This window comes from Dermochelys coriacea, chromosome 2 (genome assembly GCF_009764565.3).
Source record: "Dermochelys coriacea isolate rDerCor1 chromosome 2, rDerCor1.pri.v4, whole genome shotgun sequence".
NCBI lineage: Eukaryota > Metazoa > Chordata > Testudines > Dermochelyidae > Dermochelys > Dermochelys coriacea.
The window spans coordinates 148,474,628-148,494,345 of NC_050069.1; the positions used below are offsets into that span (position 1 = coordinate 148,474,628).

At 45.8% G+C, this 19,718-nt stretch overlaps 1 protein-coding gene across 3 annotated transcripts in view; it reads left to right on the forward strand.

Annotated features, from left to right (window-relative positions):
* The window catches only part of LOC119851217 (sodium-dependent neutral amino acid transporter B(0)AT3-like), a 91,118-nt gene that overhangs the window by 36,163 nt on the left and 35,237 nt on the right, over positions 1-19,718 (forward strand). For 2 of the 3 annotated variants that reach the window (XM_038390680.2, XM_043508492.1), the window contains one exon: positions 6,711-6,848. The exons of the other annotated variant lie outside the window; for it this stretch is intronic. In XM_038390680.2, the coding sequence (XP_038246608.1) occupies positions 6,711-6,848 (138 nt within the window). The remainder of the gene's footprint in view (positions 1-6,710; positions 6,849-19,718) is intronic. 3 annotated transcript variants of the gene reach the window in all.

Genomic DNA, 19,718 nt, shown 5'->3' on the forward strand with positions numbered 1-19,718 from the left:
GTGAAAAAGTTTTTCCTAATATCCAATCTAAACCTCCCCCATTGCAACTTGAGACCATTACTCCTCGTTCTGTCATCTGCTACCATTGAGAACAGTCTAGAGCCATCCTCTTTGAAACCCCCTTTCAGGTAGTTGAAAGCAGCTATCAAATCCCCCCTCATTCTTCTCTTCTGCAGACTAAACAATCCCAGCTCCCTCAGCCTCTCCTCATAAGTCATGTGCTCTAGACCCCTAATCATTTTTGTTGCCCTTCGCTGTACTCTTTCCAATTTATCCACATCCTTCTTGTAGTGTGGGGCCCAAAACTGGACACAGTACTCCAGATGAGGCCTCACCAGTGTCGAATAGAGGGGAACGATCACGTCCCTCGATCTGCTCGCTATGCCCCTACTTATACATCCCAAAATGCCATTGGCCTTCTTGGCAACAAGGGCACACTGCTGACTCATATCCAGCTTCTCGTCCACTGTCACCCCTAGGTCCTTTTCCGCAGAACTGCTGCCGAGCCATTCGGTCCCTAGTCTGTAGCGGTGCATTGGATTCTTCCATCCTAAGTGCAGGACCCTGCACTTATCCTTATTGAACCTCATTAGATTTCTTTTGGCCCAATCTTCCAATTTGTCTAGGTCCTTCTGTATCCTATCCCTCCCCTCCAGCGTATCTACCACTCCTCCCAGTTTAGTATCATCCGCAAATTTGCTGAGAGTGCAATCCACACCATCCTCCAGATCATTTATGAAGATATTGAACAAAACGGGCCCCAGGACCGACCCCTGGGGCACTCCACTTGACACCGGCTGCCAACTAGACATGGAGCCATTGATCACTACCCGTTGAGCCCGACAATCTAGCCAGCTTTCTACCCACCTTATAGTGCATTCATCCGGCCCATACTTCCTTAACTTGCTGACAAGAATGCTGTGGGAGACCGTGTCAAAAGCTTTGCTAAAGTCAAGAAACAATACATCCACTGCTTTCCCTTCATCCACAGAACCAGTAATCTCATCATAAAAGGCGATTAGATTAGTCAGGCATGACCTTCCCTTGGTGAATCCATGCTGACTGTTCCTGATCACTTTCCTCTCCTCTAAGTGCTTCAGGATTGATTCTTTGAGGACCTGCTCCATGATTTTTCCAGGGACTGAGGTGAGGCTGACCGGCCTGTAGTTCCCAGGATCCTCCTTCTTCCCTTTTTTAAAGATGGGCACTACATTAGCCTTTTTCCAGTCATCCGGGACTTCCCCCGTTCGCCACGAGTTTTCAAAGATAATGGCCAAGGGCTCTGCAATCACAGCCGCCAATTCCCTCAGCACTCTCGGATGCAATTCGTCCGGCCCCATGGACTTGTGCACGTCCAGCTTTTCTAAATAGTCCCTAACCACCTCTATCTCTACAGAGGGCTGGCCATCTCTTCCCCATTTTGTGATGCCCAGCACAGCAGTCTGGGAGCTGACCTTGTTAGTGAAAACAGAGGCAAAAAAAGCATTGAGTACATTAGCTTTTTCCACATCCTCTGTCACTAGCTTGCCTCCCTCATTCAGTAAGGGGCCCACACTTTCCTTGGCTTTCTTCTTGTTGCCAACATACCTGAAGAAACCCTTCTTGTTACTCTTGACATCTCTTGCTAGCTGCAGCTCCAGGTGCGATTTGGCCCTCCTGATATCTTTCCTACATGCCCGAGCAATATTTTTATACTCTTCCCTGGTCATATGTCCAACCTTCCACTTCTTGTAAGCTTCTTTTTTATGTTTAAGATCCGCTAGGATTTCACCATTAAGCCAAGCTGGTCGCCTGCCATATTTACTATTCTTTCGACTCATCGGGATGGTTTGTCCCTGTAGCCTCAACAGGGATTCCTTGAAATACAGCCAGCTCTCCTGGACTCCCTTCCCTTTCATGTTAGTCCCCCAGGGGATCCTGGCCATCTGTTCCCTGAGGGAGTCAAAGTCTGCTTTCCTGAAGTCCAGGGTCCGTATCCTGCTGCTTACCTTTCTTCCCTGCGTCAGGATCCTGAACTCAACCAACTCATGGTCACTGCCTCCCAGATTCCCATCCACTTTTGCTTCCCCCACTAATTCTACCCGGTTTGTGAGCAGCAGGTCAAGAAAAGCGCTCCCCCTAGTTGGCTCCCCTAGCACTTGCACCAGGAAATTGTCCCCTACGCTTTCCAAAAACTTCCTGGATTGTCTATGCACCGCTGTATTGCTCTCCCAGCAGATATCAGGAAAATTAAAGTCACCCATGAGAATCAGGGCATGCGATCTAGTAGCTTCCGTGAGTTGCCGGAAGAAAGCCTCATCCACCTCATCCCCCTGGTCCGGTGGTCTATAGCAGACTCCCACCATGACATCACTCTTGTTGCACACACTTCTAAACTTAATCCAGAGACACTCAGGTTTTTCCACAGTTTCGTACCGGAGCTCTGAGCAGTCATACTGCTCCCTTACATACAGTGCTACTCCCCCACCTTTTCTGCCCTGCCTGTCCTTCCTGAACAGTTTATAACCATCCATGACTGTACTCCAGTCATGTGAGTTATCCCACCAAGTCTCTGTTATTCCAATCACGTCATAATTCCTTGACATCAGGACCTCCAGTTCTCCCTGCTTGTTTCCAAGGCTTTGTGCATTTGTATATAAGCACTTGAGATAACCTGTTGATCGCCCCTCATTCCCAGTATGAGGCAGGAGCCCTCCCCTCACAGACATTCCTGCCTGTGCTTCCTCCCCACTTTCCCACTTACCTCAGGGCTTTGGTCTCCTTCCCCCGGTGAACCTAGTTTAAAGCCCTCCTCACTAGGTTAGCCAGCCTGCTGGCAAAGATGTTTTTCCCTCTCTTCGTAAGATGGAGCCCGTCTCTGCCCAGCACTCCTCCTTCATGGAACACCATCCCATGGTCAAAGAATCCAAAGCCTTCTCTCCGACACCACCTGCGTAGCCATTCGTTGACCTCCACGATTCGACGGTCCCTACCCAGGCCTTTTCCTTCCACGGGGAGGATGGACGAGAACACCACTTGCGCCTCCAACTCCTTTATCCTTCTTCCCAGAGCCACGTAGTCCGCAGTGATCCGCTCAAGGTCATTCTTGGCAGTATCATTGGTGCCCACGTGGAGAAGCAGGAAGGGGTAGCGATCCGAGGGCTTGATGAGTCTCGGCAGTCTCTCCGTCACATCACGTATCTTAGCCCCTGGCAAGCAGCAGACTTCTCGGTTTTCCCGGTCAGGGCGGCAGATAGATGACTCAGTCCCCCGGAGGAGAGAGTCCCCGAGCACCACCACCCGCCTTCTCCTCTTGGGAGTGGTGGTCGTGGAACTCCCAACCTCAGGACATCGCATCTCATGCCTCCCAACCAGCGGAGTCTCCTTCTGCTTTCTCCCCCCAGACATATCATCTGGTCCACTCTCCGCATTGGTACCTGTGGAGAGAACATGAAAGCGGTTAGTTACCTGTGTCTGTGTTACTGGAACCCGGACATTCCGCTTACCTCTTCTGGAGGTCACATGTTGCCAAGCTTCTTCACTGGCCTCTTGGCTCCTCTGTGCAACCTGCTCTATATCTTTAGAGCTTTGTGCCCCTAGAAGCCTATCCTGAGTTTGGTCCAGAAAATCCTCAGTCTCTCGTATACAACGCAGGGTCGTTACCTGTTGCTCCAGACCTTCAATCTTCTCTTCCAATATGGAGACCAGCTTGCACTTTGTACAGACAAAGTCGCTTCTGTCCTGTGGAAGAAAGACAAACATGGCACATCCAGTGCAGGTCACAACAGCTGAACCCCCCCCTTCCATATCACCTACCTACTATGAGCTTCCTCAGAGACGTTGGCAAGATGTAAGCCTCACTGGGCTCACTCCAGGCGAACTCCCAGGCAAACTCCTGCTGTGAGCTGCTCTGCTGTCCCCGCTGCTCCGCTGCCGCTCAGCTGGTTCGCGAGGCTCTGGCTATTTTTAAACAGCCAGGCTTCCCTGACGCAAACACACAGACACCCTAATGCCCGCCCCCTGCAGGCTAGCAGCCAATCAGACACTCACTCAGGCTCTCTCCCTGCCCTCCCAGCAAACACACGCTCGGATACTTCCTCAGCAAGCAAACACACACACTCGGATACTTACCAGTCCCAGGCAAACTCCTGTTGTGAGCTGCTCTGCTGTCCCCGCTGCTCCGCTGGTTCGGGTGTAACTGTTTGACGATACACCATATGGGTCCCAGTGTGGGGTGATAGGTGACAACTAGGAATGTGGAATTTCAGAACTACTGACTGTGGTATGTAACCCATCATTTAAATGAACTTCTACATCAGATGACTGGAGGATAGCTAATGTGACACCAATTTTAAATAAGGCTCCAGAGGGAATCCCAGCTATTACAGGCAGGTAATCCTAACTTCAAATTGGTTGAAACTATAGTAAGGAAGAGAATTATCAGCAACACACAGATGAACATGATTTGTTGGGGAAGATTCAACATGGTTTTTGTAAAGGGACATCATGCCTCACCAATCTACTAGAATTCTTTGAGGGGGGTCAACAAAGAAGGGTGATCCAGTGGATCTAGTGTACTTAGACTTTTAGAAAGCCTTCAACAGGGTCCCTCATCAAAGGCTTTCAAGCAAAGTAAGCAGTCATGGTCCTCTCATGGATCAGTAACTGGTTAAAAAGATAGTAAACAAAGGGTAGGAATAAATGGTCAGTTTTCAAAGAGGAGAGAAGTAAATAGTGGTATTCCCCAGATGTCTGTACAGGGCTGAGTTGTGTTTAATATATTCATAAATGATCTTGAAAAAGAGGTAAACAGTGAGGTGGCAAAATTTGCAGATGTTACAAAGCTACTCACAATAGTTAAGTCCAAAGCAGACCGCAAAGAGTTACAAAGGGACCTCCCAAAACCGAATGACTGGGCAACAAAATGGCAGATGAAATTCAACGCTGATAAATGCAAAATAATGCACATTGGAAAACATAATCCCAACTATATATACACACATATACAGAAAGGTGGAATCTAAATTAAGTGTTACCACTCAAGAAAGAGCTCTTGGAGTCATTGTGGATAGTTTTCTGAAAATATCCATTCAATATGCAATAGCAGTCAAAAAAGCTAACAGAACGTTGGGAATCATTAGGAAAAGGATAGATAAAAAGACAGAAAATATCATATTACCTCCATATAAATACATGGTATGGCCACATGGTGTGCAGATGTGATTGTCCCATCTCAAAAACAATATATTGGAATTGGAAAAGGTACACAGAGAAGAGCAACAAAAATGATTAGGGGTATGGAACAGCTTCCCCATATGAGGGGAGATTAATAAGAATGGGACTTTTCAGCTTGGAAAAGAGATGAAGGGGGATATGATAGAGGTCTATAAAATCATGACTGGTGTGGAGAAAGTAAATAAGGTTTAAAACAAAAGGAAGTATTGCTTCACACAATGCAGTCAACCTGTGGAACTCTTTGCCAGAGGATGTTGTGAAGGCCAAGACTATAAGAGGGTTCAAAAAAGAACTAGATAAATTCATGGAGGATAGGTTCATCAATGGCTATTAGCGAGGATGGACAGGGATGGTGTCCCTAGCCTCTGTTTGCCAGAAGCTGGGAATGGGTGAAAGGGGATGGCTCACTTGATGATTACCTGGTCTGTTCTTTCCTTCTGAAGCCACTGTCAGAAGATAGGATACTGAGCTAGACGGACCCTTGGTCTGACACAGTATGGCCATTCTTATGTTCTCCCAGGCTGCAAAAGCCAGCTGACATTCCTATAGAGCCCTACATTACTACTTCAGCTTCCTTCTGAGTCCACTCACCCTCCTCCCCACTTCTTTTCTATGGCCCTCCTTCTGTTCCATAGCTGTAAAATGAAGCTTGGTGTTCCTGCACTAGAAAAACCACTCATGGTCCCACTCACTGAGGGAACCTTGAGATGATGGGGGCTGTTCCTGCACCTGTATTTTAAAAGAAAAGTTAAACTATCTGTTGTACCATCAAGTGTTGTGGGTAGCTGTGGTAGTAGGGCCAGGCACCTGAGGTTTGTGCTCTTCTTCTCCCTCATGCATTTGGAGTACCTCTACCTCCTCAGGACTCCTGTGCAAAAGTTGATTCCATAGAATTGCTGCACTGTCACCGCCACCCACCCACATGTAAACACCTCATAGTCCTCTGCAGAGGCAGCAGCAAACCATACCTGGTTTCCCCACTACTATTGTGAAATGCTATCATGCATGAGAGTTCAGTGTTCTGGCCTTCACCCTGCCCCTTCTTCTGGTCACCTACATCTACATTTCCCCCATACCCTTAAACTCTTCCACCACTTTTCTCCTCCATCCTTTTCACTTTAGATTTTAAGATATTTGTTATAATCCCATCTCCTTCCATAATCCTCTTTCCTTCACTATCACAGAATGGTAAGGATAAAGTGGCCACTCTTATGCTGCTCCCTGAATTTGAAAGGTTATCCTAGCACTTTCACTCCCAGGGGAGGTTTCCTGTCTGTGCTGTTGAGTAATTGTCATCTTGGTTCTATTCAGGGGAAGAGACCATCACAGCCTACCTAAACTGTTTTTAAAACCACCAAAGGGGAAAAAACAAAAACAAACAAAAACAAGAGATTAGGGCAAATGCAGTAGCAGGAGTGGCATAGATTTGTTGGGTAAAGTGTTCTGACAGCTTATTTAAGCTATTTGTTTAAACTAAGATTTTTTGTATTCAATAGGTATTGGTTCATTGATGGTGTCATTCATTGTGAGCTTATATTATAACACCATTTTAACCTGGGTGATGTGGTATTTCATTAACGCCTTCCAAGAGCCCCTTCCTTGGAGTGCTTGCCCACTAAATGGGAACAGAACAGGTAATTAATATTTCAAGTCTTTTGTTGGTGTTAAGGTTGCAAAGTGTTACCAACTCTTTTTTATTCCTATAATATGGCACTAAGTCCTACTGTACAGATTTTTTTAAATGGCTCGTTTTAAAATCTTCTCTTTGAACTAGGGCTGTCAAGCGATTAAAAAAATTGTGATTAATCGCACGGTTAAAGAATAATAGAATACCATTTATTTAAATATTTTGGATGTTTTCTACATTTTCAAATATATTGATTTCAACTAACACACAGAATACAAAGTGGACAGTGCTCACTTTATATTATTTTTAATTACAAATATTTGCATAGTGAAAAACCAAATAGTATTTTTCAATTCACCTAATACAAATAATGAAGTGCAATCTTTATCATAAAAGTTGAATTTACAAATATAGGATTATGTACAAAAAAATAACTGCACTCAAAAATAAAACAATGCAAAACTTGAGCCCACAAGTCCACTCAATCCTACATCTTGTTCAGCCAATTGCTCAGACAAACAAGTTTATATTTGTAGGAGATAATGCTGCCTGCTTCTTGTTTACAATGTCACCTGAAAGTGACAACAGGTATTTGCATGGCACTGTTGTAGCTGGTTGTCAAAGTTCCTTCCCCTAGGGTACAGATGTGGGGACCTGCATGAAAGACCCCCTAAGCTTATTCTTACCAGCTTAGGTTAAAAACTTCCAAGGCACAAACTTTGCCTTGTCCTTGAACCGTTTGCTACCACCACCAAGAATTTTAAACAAAGAACAGGGAAAGAGCCCACTTGGAGGGATATTTTGGGGGAAGACATCTCCAAGCCCTACACCCCCTTTAGTGGGGAAGGCTTGATAAGCATCCTCACCAATTTGTGCAGGTGAACACAGACCCAAACCCTTGGATCTTAAGAGCAATGAAAAAAATCAATCAGGTTCTTAAAAGAAGAATTCTAATTAAAGAAAAGGTAAAAGAATCACCTCTAAAATCAGGTTGGTAAATACCTTACAGGGTAATCAGATTCAAAACAGAGAATCCCTCTAGGCAAAACCTTAAGTTACAAAAAGACAAAAACAGGAACATACATTCCCTCCAGCACAGCTTATTTTACCAGCCATTAAACAAAAGGAAATCTAACGCATTTCTAGCTAGATTATTTACTAATCTAACAGGAGTTGGAAGGCTGCATTCCTGATCTGTTCCTGGCAAAAGCATCATACAGACAGACCGACCCTTTGTTCCCCCCCTCCAGATTTGAAAGCATCTTATCCCCTCATTGGTCATTTGCTTCTTAACCCTTTACAGGTGAAAGGGTTTTGCCTCTGGCCAGGAGGGATTGTTTAGCACTGTAAACAGAAAGATGGTTACCTTCCCTTGATATTTATGACACTGGTGTTGCAAGATATTTATGTCCCAGATGTGCTAAAGATTCACATGTCCCTTCATGCTTCAACCATTCCAGAAGATATACATCCATGCCGATGACGGGATCTGCTTGATAACTATCTAAAGCAGTATGGACCAATGCATGTTCATTTTCATCATCTGACTTGCATGCCACCAACAGAAGGTTGATTTTCTTTTTTGGTTGTTCAGTTCTGTAATTTCTGCATCGGAGTGTTGCTCTTTTAAGATTTCAGAAAGCATGTTCCATACCTTATCCCTCTCCAATTTTGGAAGGCACTTCAGATTCGTAAACCTGGGGTCGAGTGCTGTAGCTATCTTTGGAAATTTCACATTGGTACCTTTGTGTTTTGTCAAATCTGCAGTGAAAGTGTTCTTAAAAACGAACATGCGCTGGGTCATCATCCAAGATTGCTATAACATGCAATATATGGCAGAATGTGGTTAAAATAGAGCAGGAGACATACAATTCTCCCCCAAGGAGTTCAGTCACAAATTTAATTAACACATTTTTTTTAAATGAGTGTCATCATCATGGAAGTATGTCCTCTGGAATGTTGGCCAAAACATGAAGGGGCATATGAACGTTTAGCACATCTAGCACATAAATACCTTGCAATGCCAGCTACAAAAGTGCCATGCAAATAATAGAATATTAGGGTTGGAGGAGACCTCAGGAGATCTAGTCCAACCCCCAGCTTAAAGCAGGGCCACCACCAACTAAATCATCCTAGCCAGGGCTTTGTCAAGTCAGGCCTTAAAAACCTCCAAGGATGGAGATTCCACCACCTCACTAGGTAACCCATTCCATGTTTCACCACCCTCCTAGTGAAATAGTGTTTCCTAATATCCAACCTAGACCTCCCCCACTGCAACTTGAGACCATTGCTTCTTGTTCTGTCATCTGCCACCACTGAGAACAGCCTAGCTCCATCCTCTTTGGAACCCCCCCCTTTGGGTAGTTGACTGCTTCTATCAAATCCCCCCCCTCACCCTTCTCTTCTGCACACTAACTATCCTTCTCATGGGGAGACAAGCTGCTAGTGGGCATTGTCTTATGACTGGAGGATCACAACCAGGCAGGCCGTTAGGCACTGGGAGAAAGACTTTGGCGTGAGCTATACTTTTAGACAAGAGTATCTTGTTACTTAAGTCTAGGTTTTAGAAAGTATTTAATGATTTTGTTTAATATATAACTATTTGTTTCCATTATTTCAACTTATCATTTGAATCTCTATTTCTCATTAAACTTTTGCTTGTTTTTTCTATAAACACATCTAAGTGCTGTGTGTTAAGCAGAGCTGTGACCTAAGGTGTAACAGATAACCTGATATATACTGTTCCTTTGAGAGCAGAATATCTGTGTCTGTGAACACTGAGTGGATCAGGGGCTGGGCACTCCAGGGGGATGTTTGTTGGCTTTGGGGCTTGGAGTGTCCCTATCACTAACCTACAGAGGGATAGTGGAGCCTCTGTAGGTTGAGAGGAGAGTGATTGTGTTGCCTGTGGAGGTGAGGAGCTGACATCCAGCAGACACAGTACAGGCTCTCATGCTATAGGCAGGTGGTAACAAGGTGCCTCATAACCCTGGGTGCTCCCAGGAAGCATCACAGAGAGCCACCTTTGAAAAAAAAAAATTTCACCCAAACAAACAAAAAAGGAGGTGATAGTTTAACAGTCTAAACTTCAGATTTCAAACATTAGCATTTCTGGAACCAACTCAGTGGTACTGACTAAACCCATTATCCTACTGAGTTAGATCAGAGTACCATGCAGTTTGCTGTCTGTGGGCCTTTAAGAGAAGACCTGGACAACTAGTACCTTATTTGGATTAGAAAGACATTAAAACCACCTTGATACTTTTTGTAAGAGGAAGGAATTTTCCCCAATGTTCTTCAATAAAACGTTTTCATCCCCACTGTTATGTAATATGCTGTGTACTGGTTACCTTCCACACTCCATCTCCTGGAGCTAGCTGAATTTCAGTAGTGCTATACTTTACAGTTTGTGAAGTGCTTTGGGATTTCTTGGATTGAGACTGTTATATAAAGCATATTATTCCAGATCCCAGGTGTACAGAAACTGAATAAGTCATGAAAGGGTTGATCTAGTTTTCCGGAGTGACAAATTCCTGAGATCAGATGTTCCAACTTAAAATAAATAAATATCATATAATCATAGACTTTAAGGTCAGAAGGGACCATTATGATCATCTAGTCTGACCTCCTGCACAACGCAGGCCACAGAATCTCACCCACCCACTCCTGTAACAAACCCCTAACCTATGTCTGAGCTATTGAAGTCCTCAAATCGTGGTTTAAAGGCTTCAAGGTGCAGAGAATCCTCCAGCAAGTGACCTGTGCCCCACATGCTCCAGCAAGTGATTCCTGCCAATCTGCCCTGAAGGGAAATTCCTTCCCAACCCCAAATATGGCAATCAGCTAAACCCTGAGCATGTGGGCAAGACTCACTAGCCAGACACCCAGGAAAGAATTCTCTGTAGTAACTCAGATCATTCTACTGCCAGTATCACCTATTAGGCTGGTATGTACACTACCCTTCCTCCTTATGTCCATTCTCCTACCCATGGCTATATCCTTTCTTACTTTGTTTTCTTCCCTCTCAATGTTAAAATCTGGCGTAACGATTACCTGGGCATCTCCCAAACATCTCCCCAAACTCCTAGTTTAAAGCTCTCTTGATCAGTTGTGCCATCCTCCATCCTAGATGTCTATTTCCCTCCTTACTCAGGTGAAGTCCATCCCAAGAGAACAGTCCTCTGTCCATGAATGCTTCCCAGTGGCCATAGCCACTTCCCAAAGCCCTCCTTATAGCACCAGTGCCAGAGCCATCTGTTGAGCATCATAATCTTGTCACACATTCATTGCCCTTCTCTAGGAACAGGCAGAATCCCACTGAAGATCACCTGAGCCTCGATTTCCTTAAGCATCTTCCCCAGCCTGGCATAGTCTCCCTTGATACGTTCCATCAAGAATCTAGCCTTATCATTTGTTCCCTCATGAAGGATAATCAGTGGATTCTTTCCCGCTCCTGTTAGGATCCTCTTCAGCCTCAGGTCCACATCCTGTATCTTAGCACCCGGCAGACAGCACACCCTTCTGTTCTCTGGATCAGCTCACTATTCTCCTCAGTAAGGAGTCCCCAATCACGTAGACCTGCCTTTTCCTGGCAATGGTGTGATTCTCCAGTCTATCCCCTGTTCCCTCTGGCTGCCTATTGTCCCTTGTAATCCTCTGCAACCCATCCTGTATCCTCCTGGGGCTCATATTCGGTGTTCTCCATTGACTCTTGCCCTCTTCCTATAGGGCAAGCTGCTCTTTTCTTCCTTGCCCTCTCACCTTCAGTGACCACTTGCTGTGCCCATTCTTCATTTTCCAACTCCGCAAACCTGTTCTTGAGCTCTGTTTCTTCTTCACTAGCCTGTCTTTTCCTCTGCCTGGATCTCTTAGTCACATGCTTCCACTGTCCATTTTCCCAGCAGTATCCCCTCAGAGTTCTTTGGTCCTACTTCCATCTGCAAGTCTGAGCTTTTCTCTTCAGCCTCCTCATGTGTCTTTGCTCCTTCATCTGCTCGAACCCCCTTCTAAACTCAGTTTCTACCTGCATCTCCAATCCTCAGATCTTTTCTTCCACCAGCTCTATCAGGCGGCACTTCATGCAGACAAAACTCTTTTCAGGTACCCCCTCCAGGATCATGTACATGCCTCAGCTTCTACATCCAGTCATCTTAATTGTGTCTTCCACTATTTGGGTCACTACCACTGCTGCCTCTGTATTGGTCATAGCCTTCTCACCTAAGTCCTTCTCCTCCAACAGAATTCTCACTCAAACTCCCCTGTTTACAGCTCTATTTGCTGGCTCCTGTGCCACTGCAGCTGTCTGTGCTGCTGCCTGGCTGGCTGGCTACCTTTATAGGACCCCTAGTCAGAGAAGCCCCACCCCCTAAGCAGGGCTCAGCTTCTCTCCCAGCACACTGCCCCTACCAGCCTCTTCTTCTCCAGCAGAACTCCCACTCAAACCTCATATGCGCCACCTCAACCTCCCACTCTTAATACAACATCCCTGTGGTTTTGAGGCAGGCAGCTCCTCCAGCTCTTGTGTAGAACGACACAGACATCGCACTCATTCCCACAAAAACTATTTAGGTACCTAGACCACCTGACTCTACAGGAGGGGTTCCTATTCATGGATCACAAGTAGAGATAGTCCCCTCCCAGCAGCCCAGACATAGGGCTGGTCTACACTGGGAATTTACATTGGCATAGCTAGGTCTCCCAGGGGTGTGAAATATGCATACTCCAAGAGACATAGCTATACTGATCTACCCCTCGTGTAGACAGTGCTAGGTTGACAGAAGAATCCTTCCATTGATCTAGCTACTACCTCTTGGGGGTGGATTACCTACATTGACAGGAGAACCCCTCCTGTCTGTGTAAGTACGGTCTATGCTGAAGTGCTACAGCAGCACAGCTACAGCATTTAAAGTGTACATATTTGGACACCTATCTCCATGAGAACAGTGGGGCTTAGGACACATCCTTGTCATCAGCATCTCCCATTGGCTATCTTAGGCAGCTCCCAACCTAGTGTGCTAGCTTTTGTAAACTGCAGTCTAAGGCATGTAGGGCACAATGTAAAGGGGGGCCATGTGATCACCACACATCACCTCTGGAAGGAACCTTCCAGCTCCACCTCCCTGGGCCAGGGCAGCCAATCCAGATGGCTCCTGGGGGGCTGAGGCCACAGAAGCAGGGATCATCTGCCTTTAGGCTGGGGTAGGGGCAGCCCTGGTCCTGGGAGACTCACACTACTAGTGTCTCTGAAGCTCCCATACTTTCCATGGACACCTCAGCAATGGGAGGGGCATGTGCAATGCCCCTACTTCTGGCTGAGCAGAGGGATCCTGCTCCCAACACCTTCCCCAGAGACCTCCCACCCTGTGGCAGGCCTGCGGCCACCACACTCTCCCTGCCAGAGTTACCTGTGGGGACTCTGCTTTCTCCTGCTGCACCTCCCCATATTTCTGGCTTATCTGTCCTGTCCCAGCAGTGGACCCAAGTGGGGAGTATAGGGGGCAGGGCCGAGCCACTTCTCACACCAGCTGAGGGTGGCTGCTCAGTCGCTGCCTAGCAAGCTGGAGACCTCCATTCTCTGCACGTTGCCAGGTCACTTGGCCCCTGTCCCTGTCAGCTGGGACCAGGCAGGGAGCAGAGCAAATAAGCCACCACTACCTCCCTGCCGGGCTCTCTCCCAGGCAGCGTCCCTGAGCTGAGTCAGCCGACATGAGAAGCAACTCCATACTGCCCTTTCAGCTCCCTGCCCAGGCCCAGCTGCTGGGGAAGGGGCCGAGCAAGTTGGAAGTGCCAAGGGAGAGGCACAGCAGCAGGACAGAGGACAAGGAGCCAGGGGAGGTTGGATGGGTCAGGGATTCTGAGGGGGACAGTCAGGGGTCAGGAAGTGGGAGGGGGCAGATAAGGGGTGGGGGGGTCAGGCTTTTTGGGGAGGCACAGCCTTCCCTATCCGGCCCTCCATATTATATGTTTTGCAACCCTGATATAGCCCTCAGGCAAAAAAAAAAAAGAAAGAGTTTGCCCACCCTTGATCTAGCTCATCCCCGACAGGTGTTTGTCTAACCTGCTCTTAAAAAAAAAAAAAACCAACACCTATAGTGATGGAGATTCCACAACTTCTAGGCAATTTATTCCAGTCCTTAACCATCCTGACAGTTAGGAGGCGTTTCCCAATGTCCAACCTTAACCCACCCGTGCTGCAGTTTAAGCCTATTGCTTCTTATTAGAAGGAGGGAGAAAAATTGTTTTCCTTCACCACTGAGGATAGAACAATCTTTTATGTACTTGAAAATGTCTACCAGCTGCCAACTAGACACTGAGCTGTTGATTACCACCCATTGAGCCTGACACTCTAGGCAGCTTTCTATCCACCTTATAGTCCATTCATCCAATCCACACTTTTTTTTAATTTGCTGGCAAGAATACTGTGGGAGACTATATCAAAAACTTTGCTAAAGTCAAGATATATCATGTCCACTGCTTTTCCCATATCCACAGAGCCAGTTATCTCATCATAGACAGCAATCAGGATGGTCAGGCATGACTTGCCCTTTGTGAATCCATGTTGACTGCTCCTGATCACCTTCCTCTCCTCCAAGTGCTTCAAAATGGTTTCCTTGAGGACCTGCTCCATGATTTTTCCCCAAGGACTGAGGGGAGGCTCACTGGTCTGTAGTTCCCCAGGTTCTCCTTCTTCCCATTTTTTAAAGATTGGCATTATATTTGCCTTTTTCCAATTGTCCGGGACCTCTCCCAGTTGCCATGAGTTTTCAAAGAAAATGGCCAATCACATCAGCCAATTCCCTCAGCACCTTTGGGTGCATTAAATCTGGACCCATGGACTTGTGCATGTCCAGCTTTTCCAAATAGTCCTTATTCTCTTTTCACCACTGAGGACTGCTCACCTCCTCCCTGTACTTTGTTGCCCAGGACAGCAATCTGGAAGCTGATCTTGTCTGTGAAGACTGAGGCAAAAGAACAACAACAACAACAACACACAGCATTGAGTACTTCAGCTTTTTCCACAAAGTTTGTCACTAGGTTTCCTCCCCTGTTCATTAAGGGTCCTACACTTTCCCTGACCTTTTTCTTGTTGCTAACATACCTGTAGAAACCTCTCATTACCCTTCACAGCCTTTGCTAGCTGCAACTCCAGTTGTGCATTGGCCTTCCTGATTACACCCCTGCATGCTCGAGCAATATTTTTATACTCCTCCCTAGTCATCAGTCCAGGTTTCCACTTCTTGCAAGCTTCCTTTTTGCGTTTAAGTTCACTGAAGATTTCAGTTAAGCTAAGCTGGTCGCCTGCCATATTTGCTATTCTTTCTGCATATTGGAATGGTTTATTCCTGTGCCATCAAGAAGGCTTCTTTAAAATACAGCCAGCTTTTCTGGACTCCTTTCCCCTATATTAGCCTCCCAGGGGATCCTGCCCAACAGTTCCCTAAGGTCTGCTTTTCTGAAGTCCAGGTCCATATTTTGCTACTCTCCTTGCTTCCTTTTATGAGGATCCCGAACTCAATCATCTCATGGTCACTGCTGTCCAGGTTGCCACATCTACTGCTTCCCCTTACCCACAAGCTATTAGGTTGGTTTGACACGATTTGTTCTTGACAAATCCATGCTGATTGTCACCAATTGCCTTATCTTCTGGGTGTTTGTTAATTGATTGATTGTTTAATTAGTTGTGTCATTATCTTTCCAGGTACTGAAGTTAAACTGACTGGTTTGTAATTCCCCAGGTTGTCCTTATTTCCCTTTTTATAGATGGGCAAATATAGTGCTCCAGTCCTCTAGAATTGCTCCCATCTTCCTTTACTTTTTGAAGATAAGTTCTGATGGCTCAGCTATCTCTTCATTCAGCTCCTTGAGTATTCTAGGATGTATTTCATCAGGCCCTGGTGATTTGATGACATCTGACTTCTCCAAATAATTTTTAACGTATTCTCTCCTTATTTTAGCCTCTGATCCCACCTAATTTTTACTGGCCTTCACTATGTCAGATGTCCAATTGCTACTAACCTTTTCTTTCTCCTCCTTGGTGATTTCCAACTGATATAGCCCCAGCTGATAAGGTCTAACAAGAATTTTTGCTAAATGGGTGATCTTGCACTTTGCATCGTTACATTTCATCCCATATCTATTACTCCAGTTTTAAAGGTCATTCAGATCTATTTGTGTGGTATTCCAGTCCTCCATGTTGGCAATACCTCCCAACTTTGTGTCATCTACAAATGTTATTAGCATGCTCCCACTTGTTGTATCCATTGGCAGAGCTGGGGATGCAGTGGGTTTGGGGTGCACTGGCAGAGGTGTGGCATACATGGAGTTCACCCTGGGCTCCAAATCCTAGTTTCTGCCCTTGCTGTGACCCTTGGCTCTGATACCTGCTCTAGCCACTAGGCACAACCACCCATATCCTGATCACTGACAGTTTGAGCAGCCCCAAACAAACAATAAGAGAACTAGAGCTGATATGGCAAGCATGGACTCTGCAAAGGCCAATCTCTGATGGAGAGAGTGGAAGCCCTTAGGGTGACCAGATGTCCTGATTTTATAGGGACAGTCCTGATATTTGGGGCTTTGTCTTATATTGGTGCCTATTAGCCCCCATCCTGATTTTTCCCACACTTGCTGTCTGGTCAACCTAGAAGCCTGACAGATCTTGCAGGCCCAAGCTGCCACCCTGTAGACACAGAATGCAGTGCTGCAAGCTCAAGCCGCACTGCCTTCAGCTTCGACCCCCTGTGCAAGCCCAAGCTCCTATTTCTGCTATGTCCACATTTGTATCCACTGATGAACTGTGAGTGAGATTATCAGCCTGCTTACTGGGGAAGTCCCAGTTTAGACATCTCCACTCCTAGAAAAACTGATCCTGCTTCTGGGACAATTTGAAGACTTCATTAAAGCTATGGTTGTGCTCTTCAGTGACCCAGGTCACAAGCGGACAGCTGAAGCTGTGCTTTGGGTATTGCTGTAGGGACACCAGCCACTTACTAAAACATGCAGCTGAGTTCCAACCCATGTGTGACACTTTATGGTGCCCAGAGTTGTGACACTGATAGCTTTTTGGGGTGCCCAGGACTGAATCAACTTGTTATCCTGGTTTTCAACAATAGGGAGGGGTGTGGTATTTTTTTTTGGTGGTTGCTGGTGTCAGCTCCTTGACAGTGCCAGCCCTTCAATCACTTAAGCACTCTCCTCTGGGCTTATGCCAACTCTAAATTCAGCTTGCAAGTTAATAGGTGCACCCCAATCTCAAAGAGCATCTGAAGTGTCCCCTGGCAGTATCCAGACGCTCACAGATATTACATAAAAACTGTCTTTTTTAAAAAAAAGTGTATACTCATCTAGACTGATACAAACTCAGGATCAGGTCTCTTATAACATTACAGCACTGAAATATATTTATAGTGAAACAATCAAATTTATGATTAATGTTAAATTTTAAGAGATACTGAGTAAGGCTAGTAAATGGAAACAGAAATGGTTACACATATAAAAAAAACAAAACAAAACACTATCTTAAGTCTTCACTTATTAATGGTTTCTTTTTCTATTTAAGAAAGTAGATTTTCTCCTAAGGATTCAGTTTGACAGAGCTGCTGGTTTTCAGTCAAAACTGGAATCCAAGTATTTGTGAACATCCTGTGCCCTTCTAGAGCACCCCCAATAAAAAACTCTTCTCCATTGCTTGTTGTCGTTTGTTTCACTTTACATCATTGTTCTTTTATTAGCATTTACTTCAAACTGATGATGGGAGGCCCACTGGGAAACAATGCAATGCTTAATTTTCATGGCAATTAGCTAGATGGACAAACACTCCTGGCTTGAGATAACTGGTCTCTGCTGGTGACTTATACTTTAATACCCAGACTCTCTGGATATATGTTCAATACTTATACACAAGTCTATAAATATCATTGTACATACAACATACAAGGATATTAATAACCAGCATGATCCTCAGTTTCATTTAATTTCTTACATGACACTTTTTATAGATAAATACTATGAAAGCAGTACGTTAAGTGTAGTGAGTATATCAGACCTGATAGGAGTTGCTGACAGTAGTGAACCCTCTGCCAGATAACACTAATAGATCCCTAGGTCACAGCTTGGTAGTAGTCATGGAGTGGAATGAGGCCACCCAACATCATCATTTCTGGCTCAGCCTAAACAATGATACTAAGAATGAACTGGCACTGGTGGAATTGTCATCTGGCCTGGATGCCTTAGTAAACTTAAGGATCAGGATTGAAGACCACCTGACCAACACCACCAAGAAAAAAAAAAGATGGCCCTCCTGGCTCTGGACCAATCCCCCTCCAAGTCACCAGTCCCTTCTCTGTCATCCAAACCCATACAAGTTGATCAGGTCTAGCCTTGCCTATGTCGAGAAGACTCCATGCCGGACATGGGCTTCTGCCTATACTGTGGGAGACCAGAACACACTGCATCAAGCTGCCCTGCCAAGGTCCAATCTGTGCCCATATCAGGAAATGTCAAGCCCCAGTCCAATAGGGGGACTCTGGACTGGGCTGGCGCCCTTCCCCTCTTCCCAGCAGCCCATGCCAATACTCATCCACTGGTACCCTGGTGATGGCCAAACTCCCTCCCTATCTCCAGCACCTTGTGACACCCAATACCAACTTAGAGATGGACTTGGGTGCCTCAGCCAATTTCATGAATCTGGTGTTTCCCCAAGGACACAATATCCCCACTGAGCACAAGAACTCCCCCTAAGTTAGTGGAGTCCATAGACAGGTCACTCCTTTTGTTGGGACTGGTCACCAATGGATGGCTCCTTATGTGTATGTCTACATTGCAATTAGACACCTGTGGCTAACCTATGCCAGCTGACTTGTGCTCCTTGGGCTTGGGCTAAGGGGCTGTTTAATTGTGGTGTAAATGTTTGGGCTCAGGCTGTAGCCTGAGCCCAGGGACCTTCCTACCTCATAGGGTCCAGCCAGAGCCCAAATGTCTATATCACAATTAAACATCCCCTTAGCCCAAACCCCTTAGCCAGATTCAACTGGCATAGGCCAGCCATGGGTTTTTAATTGCAGTGTAAAAGTACATGGAGGTAACTACCTTTCAAGGGCATTCAGAAGCCACCTAGTTTGGGTTAATTCATGTACAGCATTTACTAGATGTCCTTGACATCCCCTGGTTAGTTGCCCACAACCTGCACATCTGCTGGTTGTTAGGCATGATAAGCTTTGACTCCCCATCTCCCCAAGAGCAGACCTGGGGGCCAGCAACCTGTTGTGGCTTATTCAGTCCTTGAACAAATTATGTTATACAAAGAGAGGATCCAAAAGTGACTTTATGCAGGTTGCCAGTCTCCCCAATTGCTGCAGGGATTTATGTTGGCAAACAATTGCTATTTAATATATTCAACAAAAAGAAAGCTGACCCACACTGCCTTAACAGTTATGACTGCCCCAGTGACCTCTAGCCAGGAGCAAAGGTTCCATTCAGGTGGATTTACTCCCTCTGAACCCAATCTAGAGGGAAAACCTGCAGAAGGGGTTCATTGGCCTCTCCACATCCCCAGCAGGGGACTTAATTGTCTTTGTAAGAAAGGCAGCTCCCTCCAGCCTTGTGTGGACTATAGAGCGCTGAACAAGATTACATTCTGAAACTGGTACCCATAACCAATTATTAATGAGTTGTTCAAAAGACTCCACTCCACCAACGTCTTCACAAAGTTGGACCTCCATGGAGCTTATAACCCAAGGAAAGCACATGAATGGAAGACAGCCTTCCATACCAGATTGGCCAGTTGGAGTATTTGGTCATGCTGTTTGGGTTTTGCAACACCCTGGTGACTTTCCAGCACTCCATAAAGGACATCTTTAGGGACATACCAGACCAATTT